Below are 18,708 nucleotides of genomic sequence, written 5' to 3' on the forward strand. Positions count from 1 at the left end.
GGACGCATATGCTCCTGAAATTTAAATCTTTGACCTTAAAATATATTTGGGAGCATTTGTGCGAGTGCAAATAATTGTTGAGGTGCAACCTGTTTTCATTTCTCTACAAGACGTTCACTAATTACGGCACAGTATGTGCTTGCTGTGAGCTGATACAGTGACCGGTGCACTGTTCTATCCCCATAACCAATTAAACTTCATCTTTACGTTCTTAACTTTAAAGCAGATTTGAGGTTGGTTAATATTAGTCGTCAATCACTCCCTTTCACTACGCTCCGCTGTCACGTGACATGGAGCTAACTAGCGTGCAAAATGTAAAGAGCTGAAGAGAGAAGATGAAAAGAACACCATTACATATCACATACCCTTGATTCATCCTGGTTAACTACTTACTAAAACGCTCCCACAAGGTACTTTTCTTTCCTTCCTTTTGTTTTGTTTTTAATTTTCCTTTTTTAAACTTCTCTCCGATCTGTTTCGCCTCCATTGCTTGCTTAAAACAAGTGGACCTTGCAACTGCGTAGCTTAATGAGAGTCTGCAAATTAGCGCCTGATGAAAAAACAATGTTGGAAAACACATCAGAATAATTTCTGTATATTTTTATTTAACCCTTTAAGCCCTGAAGGTATTTTTAGAGTTGTTTTTTCTGAGTGACATACACAAAATTAAAGACTCATAACTCCAAAACTATAGCAAGGAGAGTCAAAAGGTAGGTATCGTTTGATAGAAAACTTAATTTTTGGAAAAAATAAAAATAAAAATTACATTTGGACATTCTCATGCTGAGAAAAAAGACAAAAAAAAACAAAAAAAAAATACTACAAATTTTTTCTTATTTGACATGCAATAACATAACTCAGGAAGGAAATATGGTAGGAGAAAGTTCCTCTACATGTGAGCTGTGGTGATAGAATTAAGTAATCAAAAGTTACAGCATTTGGAACCAAGGAAGCCCTTTTTGTTTAGCCCTTGACAACCGGAAGACATTTTTAAAATTGTTGTTCCTCAGTAAGGAATGTCTCATGATCGACGCAATGGATTATGTTGATTTTGGACTCATTCCAATCAGGAGCATCCACTGTAAGTAATGATGTGCTGTTTTTATGATCTATGCATGGTTTCATGAAGTTATAAGCGAAAACGCCACGTGAAAGCTACATTTGATTTTACTTCACTATCTGAACCTGTGGAGTTTTATGTGTCATAACTACGTGAGGAATATCTAGTGATAGTCACAAAGGATTATGTTGATGGCAGAATCATTTTAATCATGAGAATCTGTTTAAATAACAATGTGGCATTTTCTACGATCAGAGTTTGCTTCATGAAGTTTTGAGCAAAAACATGACATAAATGCCGCATCCGTATATTATTTACATATAAGCCTTGTGGGGCTTCACGTACAAAACTACCTTGTGAGACCTTTCAAATGACATCTGACATGACTATCTGAGCTGTATGATGTTTTTGACATATTACAGTACATAGTTCAAAAAAAGTATTTCATAAATTATGAAAAAAATGTTTTGTATTTATCAGCAAATAACTTGGAGAGTGCCAACAGAGTCTGCAAGAAATGCTGGGACAAGTGTGTGGCAAAGAATGTGGTGCTCCTAAGTTTTTGAAGTTTGGAGCACCAGTGATACCAAGTACAAAAGTTAATTTCAAGCCCTGCAGAGGTACTAAACTCCTTTCACAAGAATGTGAGAACATCCTTCTCCAAAAAATAAAAAAAAAATCAAAATCAACCTTGTTTGATTTTAGACCACAGAAAGAAAGAAAGAGTGCATTCTCTCTAATATGTAGATCATCCTCAAAGTACACAATAACAGCTGGAAGCTCAGTGGAATGCCTTCATAACACTGGAGACTGCCAGTTTCATGTCTAAACCCAGATGTGCCCTCTCATCTGGACTGGGGTACCAACAGCTCTCACTGAGTATTTCAGAGAACTGTAAACAGCTATGAAACTCATAGTGCAGTTCAGACAAGTTTCATTTAATGGCATATGAAGAAGATATGCTTCACCAGAAATTTAACAACTGTTCTCTGCAAATATTGCAATATTTGCTCAAATCCAGCTACAATGACATACTGATGAGTAATCTCACCTGAAGGCATCGCCCACAATCTCCACTTCACTGTCCGTGGAGGTGACGTTGATTTCCTCGCTGGCAGGCACTGCAGGTGCAGGAGTCGCTTCGATCACAACCACGTCTTCATCCAGGACACCTAATTGATAACATGGAAATTAAGCTCATCAATGCTAACATTCAAGCAACAATGCAATGAAATCTACTTGTACAGAGCAAATATACACGATTCAGAGCACAATTATGGATACTGAAACAGGAAGAGATGTAACTGAGCAATCAATAATCTACCCATTTTCTTTCCAGTAGTACATATTTGGCCAAGGCAAGTTTATTTATATAGCACATTTCATTCAACGGTAATTCAAAATACTTAATTTAAAATTAAAATAAATAATTTGATGCAATCAATGCAAGTTAGTTACTGTACATGCTAAATCTGTATTGGAAGATTCATAGGTTAAGCATGGAGTTACTAATAATCACCAAACAGAATTGCAAAACTAATAATAGGCAGTGTTATAAAACAATAATAATTATAATAATTAAAGCTGCAAGCAGCGATGAAAGGGCCCTTGTACCCGGGGCCACCGCCACCCGTTGGCCTCAGGAAAACAGTGAATAGTGGGCGACATGCATGTAAGCGAGTAAATACAGGAGAAATATGGCAAAGTCATTTCAACATGCCACACTTCCTGCTGCCAACAGGTGGTGCTTTGACTATAACTGAATATTGCCATGTAGATGTCTTCAGACCAGGACTATTATTAAACATGTAAAGTTTGGAGCAGATCGGACATTGTATGCCTGAGTTACAACAGCTTCCTCTTTCATGGCGAAACATCAGACTTTGTCAGGCCGCCACGGACACGCCCTTCAATGAAAACTCAAGATCTTCGCAATTTAACGTCGCAAAGGCCTTTAGATTAGACTGACCAAATATGTTGTTGATCTGATTAAAGCTCTAGGATGAGTTCATTAAAGTCCAGATGTTGTGCAGATGTTGGAAAATTCAAAATATCTCACTTCCTGTTGGGTTTACAGATTTTGCACCCAGGGACTTTTTTGTAGGTATTGGGCAGTTACATGTGTCTAACGAATTTCATACCTGTACATGAAACGTTGCGTGAAGGGCGCTTAGTTGAAATCTTGTAGGTGGCGCTATTGAACCATTTCGCCACACCTAATTCTGAAACCCATATCAGACGTAAATTCGGAGACGCGTGTGCAAAGTTTCATGAGTTTGAGCATGTTTAGGCCCTCAAAAATGCGATTCATTTCGGAGAAGAAGAATAATTGACTGAGCCATTACAATAGGGTCCTCACACCATCGGTGCTCGGGCCCTAAATAATAAAGAATATACTTTTTGAAAGTCATTATGTTTGAAGCAGTGGTTCTTAAACTTTCTAACTCCAGTGCCTAGGGATGTTCATTTTTTTCCCCCCCTAACCGACAACCAAAGCTCATTAACTGATCATTAATAGTTAACCGACAAAATTGTGAAATTAGAATTAAATTCAGTTAAAAAGGAGAAGTGTCCGTGACTCACATATGATGAGTTTGATGTCACAAAAACATCCAGAACTTGAATCGGTGAAGGGCTCCTCTGGTAAAATGTTTATTTTTGAAGTATAACCAACATACATTTTGTGTATTTAAATATCTAACAGAATCCCTGCAGGTTTTTGATGAGAAGCACACATACACAATACCATCAAAAGATATCTGTGGTCACATTCTGCCTCAATCTGTACTTTCGTAGTGTTATCTGAGCTCCTCAAGTCTTCTGAAAGTTACACTAGGCCACTCATTAATCTAGAGCAGAAGCAATATAAGCCTCAGTAGCTACAGCTGTTTAATTGATGATGGTTTGGTGCAGCAGTGGAGCCAACCAATGCTTCAGGCAGGCGTGCTTGTGTGTGTGCTGGGGAAACTAAATGTAGGTCAGTTAAAGATGTGCGTTGCAGTATGCCGGCACAGGCTTTTGTAGTACAATCATTTATCTCTCTTCTGATTGGCTCTCCTGCTCAACTTCTCATTCCTTCTTTAACTCAAGCTCTGCCTGGATTTGGTGTCAAGAGGCCCAGGGTGTGTTCAAAATAAAGCTCGCAAGCATAGCTGGTAGATGCCTCAGTGCGACTGACAAACAACTTCCACTCAAGCTCCATTTTCAACAGAAAATGACAGACATTTGAAAAACATTGATTTGAATTACAGTAGTGACGTGATCCCCACACAGTTAAAGATGAAAAAGACTTAATTGAGGTTCATTACATTCCTTCCACCATAATTTTTTAAAATTCTATTAATTTTGGCTTCTTTTTTTTCTTACAAATCAGAATCAAACTTTTGCTTCTCTCATGAGCATTGTGGCACTAGCTAGCATGTGCACCAATTGCACAATATACTGAATACAATATGTTAAAACAACTCTACTTCAGAACTGTAAGGTTGTTGTGCTGCACTATCTGTGTTAGGCATGTTTGTGCACTGAGGCAGAAGCTCTTGGCTCGGGAGATTCATCATCATTCTCTGGGGTGTGTTGTTAAGGTCGGCTCTCCCACTGAGCGCTGCTGCTTAGCACCCCGCTCTTACCCCGTTCCCCACGCTGCCCACAAGAAATTATCACACTACCAAATATAACTTCAACTTACAGCAGTAAACACGCAGCCATATATTGTGTGTTCAAACGTACACTACCATTCAAGGTTACAATTCTGCAATCCTGTGGAAATGTGCTATATCAAAAGCGTTCTTTGTTACAATGTCTTGGTTAACCGTAGAGCTGCACGATTCTGAATAAATTGAGAATCACCATTTTTTATTTCGATTCTCCCACAATTCTGAACAGAGTCAACTAAACAAAATAACATGTAATTTACTAGAGGTTCTGACAAAATGTTAAGTCCTGCAGTCTAATTAAAAATGTTTAACTCTCAGATAGCACAGGTACACCACAGAGACGTCTATTTGATGTGCGTGTTTTCATCTGGAAGACAACTTTTTTTTGTTTCTCATCTGCAACACATCTGAGAAGTTTGCTGTCAGATGTTAAATAGACATTTAGAAAATGTCTTTAAGATGTTTATGATTTAGAATGTATGTAAAACTGCCTTTTAAAGACGTTTGTACACAGCAGATGCGTTTTTTATAAGACATCTTGGAGATTTATGTGCTATCTGGGTTCATTTGAATTAATTATTTAAAACAAAACAGTCTGAATGAATGATTCAATGACTCTAATAAATACTTCACTTGTTTCAATACTGGATGAATCAGCGTTTTTGGACAAAACTCTTAAATGAATGATTCAATGACAAATACATTTTTAATAGTCACTTGTCGCCACCTAGTGGTGTAATGTATCAATACAATCTTCATTTGAAGCACCAAGTTAAAAGGTGATTTAATCTATTTTGATCCTACCATAGACATGAGTATTTATATCCGATCTAAAAACTTTTAACCCAGTACTACTGTGGTAATTTGAATATTTGTAACACAGAAATAATGATATTGTGTGGTTGAAAAGATTGTCTGTGAAGCTGTTTAATACCAATACATGGCTTTTTACATGGCTTTTAATTGTCGGTGGGGGGAGTGAATGTACCATCCTCAATACCACGACCCTTGAGCAAGGCACCGAACCTCCTCGGGCGCCCAAAAAAATGGCTGCCCACTGCTCTGGGTGTGTGCGTGTATGTGTGTGTGTTTGTTCACTGCTCTCTGCTCTGTGTGAGCACTTAGATGGGACAAATGCAGAACACAAATTTAGAGTATGGGACATCATACTTGGCTACATGTCACGTCACTTTCATTTTTTCACTTTTGACTTTTTCCTGACTTTTCTCTTTGGGTCAGCGGCAGCACTAACGCAGATTTGAATATTCTGGTGTGCTATTTTTCCAAGGTTTAATAGACATTACAGAATTGTTGTCATTTAAGAACAATATTGCATGGGTGTTTGAATAGAGATTGCGATCTTTTAACAATTAATCGTGCAGCTCTAGTTAGCCGATAGGTATTTAGACTATATGCTAAGCAAATGACAAAAGTACATTAACAAAGGTCTCGATTTTAAGGGCATGCAAGAAAGAGCTGTATTTTAACATGCATTGACCCTTGAGAAAAGAAAATCCCTCAAATCACATCTTACACAGGGAATAAGAGGTACAAACTCTGAACAGATTTGTCTAGTGGAAGCAATTAGGGTTTTTCATACCAAAAATGTTCGCTAAAGGTCTTTTGGGAAGCACGTGTTTTAAATGAATGCAGCGTTGTTTTAACCACTGCATGTGCGTAACATCTGTGTAGATGAACTTAATTTAAATTGAGTTTCTCTCCTAGGATGGGGCAATACCTTTTATATCAATCCACTGTTTTTAACGCATCTAAAATAAGGACAGAGTGAGCTGCTGCACGAAAAGTGCACGATCAACGTTGTCCTAAACATGGCAAGTGCTTTATATTAAGTGCTTTAAACTAACTCATTAGCATACATTTTATAACAAAAAGAAAAAAAAATGTTTTGTTTTTCCCCTCGCTATATCAAAAACATTCCAAATCATGACTTCAAAACCAATGTACATATGGAATAGTCATTTTTGTGTTCCATTACACCCTTAGAAATTATGTAACAACAGGTCTCCTCCCGCAGAACTAAAGTAAGAAATGACCCATGGAAACCTCTGGGGTGCTGGAGAGATGCTCTGATCTCATCCACTCAGTCATTTCCAAAGAAAATCTCTGATAACTCTATTAGGTTTAGTGAGCTAACTCAAACAAACTGATATAAAAACTGATATTCTGACTTTTTTCAAATGCTAAAGATCTCAAGATTTATGGAGAGATTATTTAAAAAACTAATTTTATAAAGACTGTAATCACAAAGTACATATTAGTCAAAGTACTTTATAGCCAAGCATGACTAGAAATATCTACATTCACTAACAATATAATAAAAAAAATAGTAATAAAATTTGGCTAAATTTCTATGTCTTATGCAGGCCCTGAAGGCCATTTAAAACTCCCAGATATTTCCAACCATGAGAGATCCATCTTTTTAGACTGCTACAAGTATTTATTGAGTGTTTTTGAGTGGCAGACCACTCATATGTACATTTGTAAACATGCTGGCGTAGGGGAATGGAAGCAAGAGAGAGAGAGAGAGAGTGCGAGAGAGAGAGAGAGATTAAGCACTAGGCCACTGGTTATGTATGACATGTCCTCCTTTGATGCATGCTTAGCTGCAGATATTTAACACATTTTTGTGGTTTTATGGGTATGATGTGTGTATGTTCAATCAAGTGGTTCAGATCTCTGTAAAAGAGGAATGTGCAAGGTTTAGGTAATTTTTTTTGGTACGGTAGAGAGAGCAGTGGCAGACTGCTAGGTGAGGACTTGCTGTTGCTCAACAGGAAACTCAAACATTCTGCGGCATGCAACACGCACGGAACAGCTTGCTAATGCTCTTTTCCATTTTATCCTCTGTAGCCATCTCTCAAAAACAGAAGATATGGCCATAACATAATAAATATTGTAAATTTGAAACTTTATTTACTTACATGTTTTTTTTTTTTTAGAATGTAGCTATTTTCCCATTGTGTTTATATCTATTTTGCCACATATTCTTAAGGGGGACTGAGGGAACAAGACTTGCTCAGATCAACAACTCAACTCGAATGTTCATGAAGGGTAAAAAAAAAAAATACAATCAAGGACAACAGAAGTAGAATCCAAGAGTTTGGCAGGAAATAGATCTGCAATTTGTGCTTTCAGAGGGAGACCGCATACAAAAAAATTCCTCATAAAACATAAATTTTGAGCAAAGAGAATATAAAAATATACACTATTTGGGGTCAGTAAGATCACTCTAATGTGCTGATTTGGTGCTCAAGAAACATTTTTTATTATTATCAATGTTGAAAAAAATCTTACTGAGCCCAAACTTTCACTATATATAATCATATATTGAAAATCAACCAGGGCTTCAATCCTGGATGCTGATTGGTCAATACAGTGTTCCAGTAGTTTTACTTCACAGTTACAAAAACAGCTTTGACCTGTTCACCTGCCAAACACCTGTAGTGGATCGCTGTTATTGGTGAATTGTGTAAATATGAAAAGTATTTACCTAAAGGTGTTTTATTTTTTCATTAAATACATAAAATAATTTCAGGAAAGCCAATGTTCTTTTTCAAACCAAACCAGTTACAATATGAACTAACAGTGAGCTCTTTGTGTCCTTCCTACAACTTCCTTTGAAAACAGTATGTAAATGTAGCTGCAACATGGCCTAAAATTACCACTCGCCAAATGAGACTAAAATCGGCAATGGCGAGTATATGAAACGTGTCACTCACCAGTTGGCCGGTGACATTTTTATGAATTCTAACAATGCATGAACCTCTCCCAGAAGGTCCGGGAGTCTTGATAGCGGCTCCCTGACGCCCACAAATTATATATAATATCCTAGAAATCAAGCAAGCAAGAGAGAAAGCCTGTTTCCACCTGGTATTCAGATGCGTTTTCGGTTAATTGATCACAAGTGGTCAGCCAAGACACACTTCCGTTACACCTGGTATTACCACGCGTTTCAAATGCGTCTTCTGTGACCACTTGCATTCAGATTTTGTGGAGACCCAAGCCTCTTTTTTTGTCATACTCAAATACATCATTTGCGCCACATGAAATAGATAAATTTTGTGCCATAGGATGTCATAGGTCACTTTCAAATGAGTGCAGTTATCTTTTGCAGCTCAAAATTCGCCCCTCAGGGCTTGGGCCCTAATGATGTTAGGGTTAAGGTGAAATAAAAAGCGTTTTACCTGAGGCCACAGCTGCATTGCTGGCTTGGCTGCTACTGCTGCTAACATCCACGTACAGCTCATCCTCTGCCTCAGTGGAGGAAGGGGAGGAGGAGTCAGAGGTCAGCTCCTCACTGGAGCTGCTGGTACTGTGCAGGAGGGCGTACTTCTTCCGTGCGATCACCTCTCGCTTCTTCCTCTGCAGCAGTAATCGCTCCTTTTGCTTTGGAGTCCGCTGGGCCCCGCCTCCTGCCCCGCCCTTCACAAACCGTTTCCTATGCAAAGGCCTGCGCGAGCTGAGACATGGACGTTTCACATGATTGCTTTCTGGCTCAAGCCGAGCCCATTTATGCGACCTGCTGGCACGAGTCCGGGCGAGCAGTGGCCTCATGCCTACTGCTGTGCCTGTGCCGCCCACTGCACTGCCAGTGGAGGCAGAACCAGGAGCCTTAAGCTGCTGCTGCCTAACTGTCATTGCCCCGCCATCCTCCTCTGAGCTAAGAGTGTCTGAGTCACCAAACCGAAGGCTGGAGGAGGGCGAAGAGGCACAGTCACTCAATGAGGACTCTGGGTTCCTCTCGTCCTCGCTACGTGTCTCTAGCAGCATGGGCCTGTGGCGGGGCGGAGTAAGGGCTGCCTCACTCACTGGCGCATCCTTCAGAGAACAATACGACGGCCCAGGCTGCTGGCTCTTGCGCTTTTTGCGTCCCGACAAACCTCTGTCACAGTCTCTGCGACCTCCAGCATCTCGTGAAGGCCGGTGCCTGGTCTCGGCACATAGAGGAGAAGGGAAATCACTTCCTGCCTTGCCAATCACCTCCATCTCAGCAGGGAAGCTCTTAGCGGTCTCCATGGGTTCGGGGTTAGCCAGAGGCCCCTTTAGGGGCTCCTGCTTACGTCGTGCATCAGACGGAATCTCACTCTTCATTGCGACTGACCCACAACGAAGTGCCACCAAGGCTCAATATGTTGAATCCAAAGGTTCCATTGGAGATCCACCAATCCTACAAATGGAAAACAGAGAAAATATGCACAAAATGAGAATACTGTCCCCAAAAGAATGAAACAAATTATTAGATTATATATACACTTTTGCATACAAATATGGTCTTTGTATTCTGTTTGTTGAGACCTTTTCAACGATATATGACAAGTCTGTCTGTTATGTACTATGATTTCCTAGATCACATTTTCATGTAAAGCAGTTATTTTTTCACGCTATGAAAATAGAGCTCTTCTAATATGTCATCAAATTTAAAAGTACTTGTTAAGTGATGGACATATTCCCTATATTCACTGTAAAGCTAAGCTTCTAAGTTTTAAAAACGACACCAATTTTGTGTTGTTTAAGCAAGTGGTTTGTTAAGCAACGTGATAACTTAGTAGCGCTCCCACTTAGAATTTAAGAGGTTAAGGTTAACGACTAATTGATTAATTGATCGTCAATTTAAACAACAATCGATTATGGGAATTTATGTAAATTGACATCCCTACCGACAATGTAACAAGAGAAGTACGTATTTGAAAACAAGCAGTCCACTACGTTTCCGATGCAAAACCTAAGTCTGACTTAGACGTGAACATTGCTTTAGAAGCCATTTCTGGCGGTTATCCAGGCAGCTCTTGTTGGCGCTGTAATAAAAGAAAGGAAATGGTGACTAAAGAAAGGTCATCTCTTGCACCGCATAGACAGAAACGAGCAACCAAACACGTTTCAGGAGCCACTTAATACCTCCTGCAAAAGACTACACACATAAATCAACCATGCACAAGATAATGCTGCTAGGGGTCATTATTTCCCACCCTCACCTAGTTTTCGATTATTCTTATGATAATAGCATAGGAAAAGAGCAGCCCATATCTCTCACACAATGTGACGCCTAATAGCAGACAGCTGTTTGTTGTTTTGCATAAAATGGTGTTCAATACAGGTGTATATGAAGAGCCTCTTCATCTTGATCCTTATATAATGCAGTCATTTGGGCTGAAGCAACCTAATTAAATCCCTCTCAAATTAGGTTCCTGCTTGCTTGCATAATGGGTATTTATCCATCACTGCCCGTAATTTTCACAATGATTACCAACGTCCACAAAGCCTCTTCCTCCTCTCATTATGAAAATCTAACAATTCAGCCATTTTATTATTACCTCTTTTATTCTCATCTCACAACCATCTTTCCCTCTTTAATCAAAATCTCACTGTATTTCCGATCAGTCTTCCATTCACCAGACTCCCATTACGCGCTAACATTTCTTCAGCCTTCCCTAATTAACATCTCGACACCCAGAGTGGGACCATGCCCCAAACGCCTTACGCTTCACAGCAGCCACGGCAAGGCCCCGAGTTCTCTTACCTGTAAATTATGAAAGCAGCCATCTGTTTTCTAAGGCATATAGTCTCTTTTTGAGTCAACTTCTCTGTCTGGTAACAGAGTCAAAGAGTTACTTTCCTGTATACAGCAATCTAAAGATGAAGCATTCCAGGGGTTAATATCGCCACAGTTTGTGTGTACTTCAAAATTCACAAAGAAAGGATTGCCCTGCCAAAAATACTAGTCTTAAGAATTAGCCTAGACTGTTTTTAATTATTGATTACTATACTATGTATATGTATTGTGTTGTTATTGGTACCATAAATGTCTAGAATGGGGTATATTAATAATGGGTCTGGATACACTACCATTTAAACGTTCGCAGTTGGTAAGATTTTTTTTTTTTAGGTTTTCGAAAGAAGTCTCGTATGCTCACCAAGGCTGCATTTATTTGCTCAAAAATACAGTAAGAACAGTAATATTGTGAAATATTATTACAATTTAAAATAACTTTTCTATTTTAATATATTTTAACATCTACTTTATCTCTGAGATTAGCATCTTTACTCCAGTCTTCAGTGTCACATGATCCCTCAGAAATCATTCTAATACGCTGATTTGGTGCAAGAAACATTTCATATTATTATAAATGTTGAAAACATTTGCTGCTTTATATTTTTGTGGAAACTGGTTTTTCTTCAGGATTCTTTGATGAATGGAAATTTCAGAAGAATAGCATTTATTTGAAATATAGAACTCTGTAGGGATGTGCGATATCACGATTTTTGATCGTGAATGATTAAAATGTCTCCACGATCTGCTTTTGAAGTAATATCATTGTATCTGGTGCCTCCGCCCCAACATACAGAATGACGCAACATACACACACACACAACACTGCAGTTATTTAAAATCACTAAAGATTATTATTTGTATGCATTTTAAAGCCTTGCTGGTTAAACATTTTATTCGCACCCAAAGCACACGCACACTAAAATCCTGTCAAACAGCATATGAGTACTAATCTATGTTATCTTTTGCGTCTTAAACTGTCAAATACAGTCTGTCAAATAGGTGTCTGTTTTTTAGATCCATGCATGAGGTCTTAAAGTGACAGCAGCCTAATAAATCTTGATCCAACAACAAAAGACAGAGAAAATCACTTACTGGTCTTCACTGAATAACTTCAGTTTCTTTAATAAGAATCAGTGTATAATTTATACAGTGAAGGTGAAGGCGTGTTTTATTTTTACATTTGTTTATTCAATTTCTTACTTGAATACTACTGTTAAATACACCTTCTGTATAAAAAAAAAAGAAATTGAGAATTCATTTGTATTTCATTTGTATATGATATTGTATCTGTAATGTGCATCTTTGTTCTTATTTTTAATAACAAAGATAAAATAAAGAAATAAATATTTTCATCTCCACCCACCTCAACTTTGGCCTAAGGCCCCATTTACACTAGTGCGTTTTTGTTTTAAAATGGCATTTTAAAATGAAAACGATATTTGTCTACACTAGTAGTTTGTAAACCACAGCGTTTCAAAAACGATCTCCGTCTATTCTACACGACCGAAAACGCATGCCACATGACCGTTCATGCATACTGGGCATGCGCGCATAAGTGTAAACAGTTGCCTCTTGCGCATCTATGTAGGTAGCTGCAGTATATGTATAAAAAAAAAAAAAAAAAACACAGTTTAACTGCACACTGGCTGCTAAAAATGACAACAAAGCCAGCAAATATTTCACTTCAGTCTCCATGTTATTGTTTACATGGTTGTCAAGGATACGCAGAGCGAACATGGGCAGCCACGTCATCGTTTTCACTGAAACGCAACCCCGCCGTTTTCAAACTAAAAAAAAAAAAGGGGTCCTGCAGCATTTTCATAAGTCTTCGTTTTCGTGCGTTTTAAAACGAATGCACTAGTGTAAATGGGGCCTAAATCAAAGTCCCTTAAGACAATTCGTTTCACTCGGCGGCCATCTTTGAAATGCCTCTCGGGCAGCTATTTCAGTCATGCAAGTGGAGCTGCTATCTCTTTGAATGGGGAAACATCAAATTCTTAAAAGCTGTTCACCAAGCATATGATTAAATTTTACAATTTGAAATCACCAATGAAATCAGGCGACAATTGTATCATAAATGTGGTTTCTTATGCTCAAAGTGTGTTAAAAAAGGCTTATTTTTTTAGGCTGGAGCAGCCAATGCGCATGCGTAGTCCTAAATAATGAAATAAATATTTTCATCTCTGCCCACTTTGGCCTAAATGGTCTGCCATTCTTTTTGCTTTTTTTGTTACCTTGTAAGGCTAGGCTACATTTTTAAAATAGGGAAATTAGTTTGGCTGTACTGCTCAGTCACTTGCAAAATAGTAAAACCAACATGAATAGTGATAAAATTGTGATTTGTGATAGTGATTTTCCTGAAAAAAATCGTGATATGATATTTTTGCCATATATTTTACCATATATACCATATTTTTTGCCATATCGCCCACCACTATTTGTAACATTATAAATATCTTTACTGTCACTTTTGATCAACTGAACGCATTCTTGCTGGATAAATGTATTCATTTCTTTCAAAGAAACATCTTTATTTGAACAGTAGTGTAAATATCAGCTTAAAAAAAAAAAAAAAAAAAAAAAAAAAAAAAAATCGGTAAATCACTGAAAGCAGTCTAAAACAACACTGGGTGCTATCAATGTATAGAAAATTAATATAGAGGTAATTTAAATTAGAAACTACTGCTGTATCAAAAAGCTGAAAACCAAAAAGACTTAAAGAATAAAAAAAAATGTCTTCCATCAAAGTAAATAGAGACAAGTACCCAGTAACTGCAGTCAAAATGTTTTACTGTAACTATGGTAATACTGTTATTCTATCAAGACCGCTAACTTTTATTATGACCCACTGGTATTGAGCAATATTCAGTTTCACAAAAGCAAACCAAGAGAAACTCTCTCACAACCCTTTAGTCTATAATCTCGGAAAACATCAACCTATGTCAAATAAAGCTGTGAATTTATTTTAAAAAGGGGGAACATTGAGAAGCATTTTTATTTATAAACAAAAAAACCCAAAAATATACAGGTTTTAAAATGTATCCCTGCTATAAATATTGTTACTTCAAGACTGAGATGAGGAACCCAGACTTGCACCACATAAAAACAGTGTGACTGGGCTTCTATTGCATGACTAAACTGATTTATTCATTATTATTACGTTTTTAGCACAATTTTCACTCTTCACTCCATTAAGAAATAAGAGCTCAAACTGTGTTGATCGACGTCCCTGAGCTAGACTGCTCTCCCAGGCTCCTCTGAGGCCGATCCTGTCAACCTGTGATGTACCGCTGTGCCATGCAACAAAGTGCACCACAGCACCTCCATATGAGGCAGCCCCAGAGGGCCCCATTGCGGCAGTGCCTCTTGACGCCAAGGTGGATACAGATTTCAGAAGATAGGGGATTTTAGGGGACTGTTTTAATTCCTTCCCCAGGGAATGCTGTGTATATCTATGTTGAGTAGCTCGCCATAAGCAATAGCATGACACACAGCCAAAATGTGGGAGGAATAACTGTAAATATCACTACAAATTCACCACACAAATTAAGGTTCATTAAATGTAAACATCACCAGTATGTTTTTTTTTTTTAAGTCAACAATAATTCAAGTTACATCTGAAAGACCTGAAAAATAAGTGCAGTCAATACACATTTATTAATAGTATGCTCTCACTTTACGTCGTGGAGCAGGGTCATGCAACGGTTACATTAAAAACAACTTGTGCACCCTGAGATTAATTTTCAGGGTTTTTTTTTTTTCAGCTTTACTATGTTCTATACAAAAAAACTATCAATTTTAATCAAACTTCAGCTGAATCAATTAACTGAAGAAAATTCTGAACAAATTAGGTCAAATCTGATATACAGTTGTTAGCTGAAATCAACAAAATACAGAAATAGTTATAAACAATGCACAAGCATATCACAATAAATTCTCTTTTAGAATATAAAGCATTTATTTAATCAAGCTCTAAAAACAGCTAGTTTTGATATTGCGGGATTTGTGACTTTACATTGGCAAATGCATTTACATATGACTGCCTCCAGAGCAAGACATCGATGAACAGTTATACGTCATCGCACCATAGGCCCCGCCCACTGGCATTCAGTCACCTAACGGACGCATCCAGTTTAAACAGCACATTTGCATCTCTTTAAAGACTTCAGAAGTATCCCAGCATCGGAAGCAAGTGAATGGGTTATTTTATTGGCGTCCTGGATCACGCTGGAGAAATATATGTTTGTTTGGAGCATTTTGTTTTGTCAGTGAGGCATGGTGTAATGGAGAGTTCATAAAGAAATTTTCGTTGAAAGATGAAGGAGCCAACTGTATCGGAACTCGGTTACGAGTCCTGAAAATGTGCAGGTGTCAGTTCGGTTACAGAATGGGGTTGTCATGCTCGTTTTGGAGAAAAAAAAACAAAAAACAACAACAACAAAAAAAAACCCTGTATGAACGCAACCACATAAAACAGCGCTACCATTCTAGCCATTAACATCTGTTCTAGAGTTTTGTTTTGTGTAAAACATGACAGGGTATTAGGGATGAACATAAAGAGTGCATAAAGAACACTAACAGCAAGTAGGGTGTTGTTGATACTGTTTCCTATGCAATGACATTAGCCAATCATAACAGTGGGCATTTACTGACAAGCCTTAAAGGATTAGTCCACTTTCAAATAAAATATTCCTGATAACACAAATGATCGCCTTGCAAGCGGTTCCGCCATTCCGCCTTCCGTATTCTTCAAAAAGCTTACGCTGTATGTCCTACGCCTTCCCTATTCTACTCACAGAAAAATCAGAACTGGTGCCGCGTTCGTTCCGTAAGTTGTATAGAGAAGTTGTAGGACATACAGCGTAAGCTTTTTTTCACTTGCAAGGCGATCATTTGTGTTTATAAAGCATATACAGTTGTATTTTTTTTTTTAGAAAATGGCAGATCGTTTCACTAGATAAGACCCTTATTCCTCGTCTGGTATCGTTTAAAGCCCTTTGAAGCTGCACTGAAACTGTAATTTTGACCTTCAACAGCAGAGTCCATTGAAGTCCACTATAAGGAGAATAATCCTGGAATGTTTTCATCAAAAACCTTAATTTCTGTTCAACTAAAGAAAGAAGGACATGGACATCTTGGATGACATGGGGGTGAGTAAATTATCAGGAAATTTGATTTGAAAGTGGACTAATCCTTTAAAGGAGCAGCCCCTTAAAAAACATTTTGTTTCAGACAGAGGGTCAGAATGAAGGTTGAAAATGAGAATTTTTCATCATATGTGTTTTTAATGAACCTCAAGTAACATTAAAATAATAATTAAAAAAAATCTATGTCATGACCCCTTTAACAGCAGTTGACATAGTGAACACAGTTCAGCGCTTCCGTGTTCTATGTCAGAATGCCGTCTCATTATTGGCCGGCTCCTGCGTCAGCATCACACGCATGTGTCATGCTGCTCACGTGTACAGTGTTGGCCGATACCGAGTCGGCATTCGGACGTAAACTCAAGCGCTGAACTGTGCTTACTGCATCAACTGCGTAGGAGACTGACATGGAAGACAAGAAATTGTTGAATAAAGTTTTTATTTTTGTTTTGTTTTTGCACACAAAAAGTATTCTCGTCACCTCATAACATTAAGGTTGAACCACTGCAGTCACGTGGACTATTTTAACGATGTCTTTAATACTTTTCTGGGCATTTACAGTGGTAATTAAATTGAGCTCTAGGATTTCATCAATATTATCTTGATGTGTTCTGAAGATGAACGAAGGTCTTACGGGTGTGTAACGACATGAGGGTAAGTAATTTATGACAGAATTTTCATTTTTGGGTGAACTAACCCTTTAATTTCAATTATTCTACAATTTAAGTGAATTAACTAAAAAGTATCATCCAAACCACTGTGACAGATAGTCATTTTTCTCCTCAATGTTAGTATAGCTGGGAAAGACCATTAGTAAATATTCAGAGATCAAGCACAGATGTCAATACATTAACAGGTCTGAGAGCAAACAGTAGTTCTTCTTTCTCCAGGCATGACGTCTTATGTTGGAAAGCTCAAACACTTTATTATTAATACATACAATTTAATCCTTTATAGGGGCAGATGACATGAAATTTTTATGAGCCGTTAAGACAATGACAGAGATAGCATTTTCATATCTGGATGGAATTACTGCACTTGGGAGCAGCGAAAGAAACACTGCATCTTATTTGTAAGGGTTTGTTTTTCAAAACAGATGATGGAAGTGCACCATGAAAGAGAAGATCCTTTGAACAAATCACTGATCAGTAGTTTGGGCCATGGTAAAATTAATAATCTCTTTTCAGATGTCACCGATTTATGGAAGTCAACAGCACATATGTCATGCTCCCAAAGGGGACACATTAAAATGTTATTGTAAATGCAAAGACTGGAATCTGATCCAGCTGGCTGTTCAAGAAAACAAGAGTTGCTGACCAATTCCGTCTAAAAAAAATGGTCAGATGAAATCAGCTTTTCCATTTCCAATCAAATAACAACGTCGGTTCAATGACAATCCAATAAATCATAACACAAAGGCAACGAGGGTTTGACAAACAACAGAAAAAGAAAGGCAGCGATGGCATGTTGATGTTGTTGTTCTCACTTTCTTCAACACATCAGCTGACAGCACTTCAGATTATAAAACGCATCCTAAAAGCAGACATCTAGGACACGTCTAAACCAACAGTGACTGCTAATGTTGTGTATCAGTAGCCCATTGGGCCTGGATGTGCTGGGACAAACATCTCTACTGAAACTGCTAGCGGCGGGCTATTAGCCTCTCCAGTTACTCAAACAATAGCTCATACCAATTGAAATTTACCATTAAAAAATAATAAACAAAGCCACTTACCTCTATTCACGTTGGAAAACTATCCCTCTTGAACTTAACCCCCTTTCCAGTGTACAATTTTCGTCGACAGAAGTAGAAAAGTATTGGGGAAGCAAGTGAACGTCAGCGGAGGCTTGTGTGAAATTGACAGTCACACAAACCCGAAGAGGGAGGGAGATAGAGCGAGAGGCCCAGCGCTTTAGCCTCCCCGCTAACTGACGGATATTTCGACGATTCCGCTTTAAATATATGAGAATACGCACGCGAGTTACAGTATCACACGTTTAACGTCACGGCGAGCTAATCGTACGGAGAGGACATTTTATTTAACGGTCATAAGTGTTTCGAATTCCTCCCCGTTTGCCCTCGGGTGCGAGTCCCCATTCCTGCCTATCCGCGGCGTCCATTAGAGCGCTGCTATGTGTGTATGTGAACAGCCCTGCTGCTACGCACACACACACGCGAGCGAGCATTTCGACATTTTACGACATTCTCGCATCCTTGACGACTCTCCGAGACAACAACATCACCTAAAGGCTCGTCGAAAATGATATATATTGTGA

The 18,708-nt window shown here is 38.3% G+C and overlaps 1 protein-coding gene across 4 annotated transcripts in view; it reads right to left on the bottom strand.

Moving 5' to 3' along the window:
* Positions 1–18,662, bottom strand: part of rnf111 (ring finger protein 111) — a 43,461-nt gene extending 24,799 nt beyond the window's left edge. For 2 of the 4 annotated variants that reach the window (XM_051899892.1, XM_051899889.1), the window contains exons 1-3: positions 18,167–18,659; positions 8,922–9,904; positions 2,112–2,232 (exon numbers count right to left, since the gene is read on the bottom strand). In XM_051899892.1, coding sequence (XP_051755852.1) covers positions 2,112–2,232; positions 8,922–9,828 — 1,028 coding nt within the window. In that variant the 5' untranslated portion in view covers positions 9,829–9,904; positions 18,167–18,659. Of the gene's footprint in view, positions 1–2,111; positions 2,233–8,921; positions 9,905–18,166 lie in introns of all 4 variants that reach the window. The other 2 variants (XM_051899888.1, XM_051899890.1) reach the window with 2 other exon arrangements.
* Positions 18,663–18,708: the final 46 nt, after the last annotated feature.

This window comes from Ctenopharyngodon idella, chromosome 7, assembly GCF_019924925.1.
Source record: "Ctenopharyngodon idella isolate HZGC_01 chromosome 7, HZGC01, whole genome shotgun sequence".
Classification (NCBI taxonomy): Eukaryota; Metazoa; Chordata; class Actinopteri; order Cypriniformes; family Xenocyprididae; genus Ctenopharyngodon; species Ctenopharyngodon idella.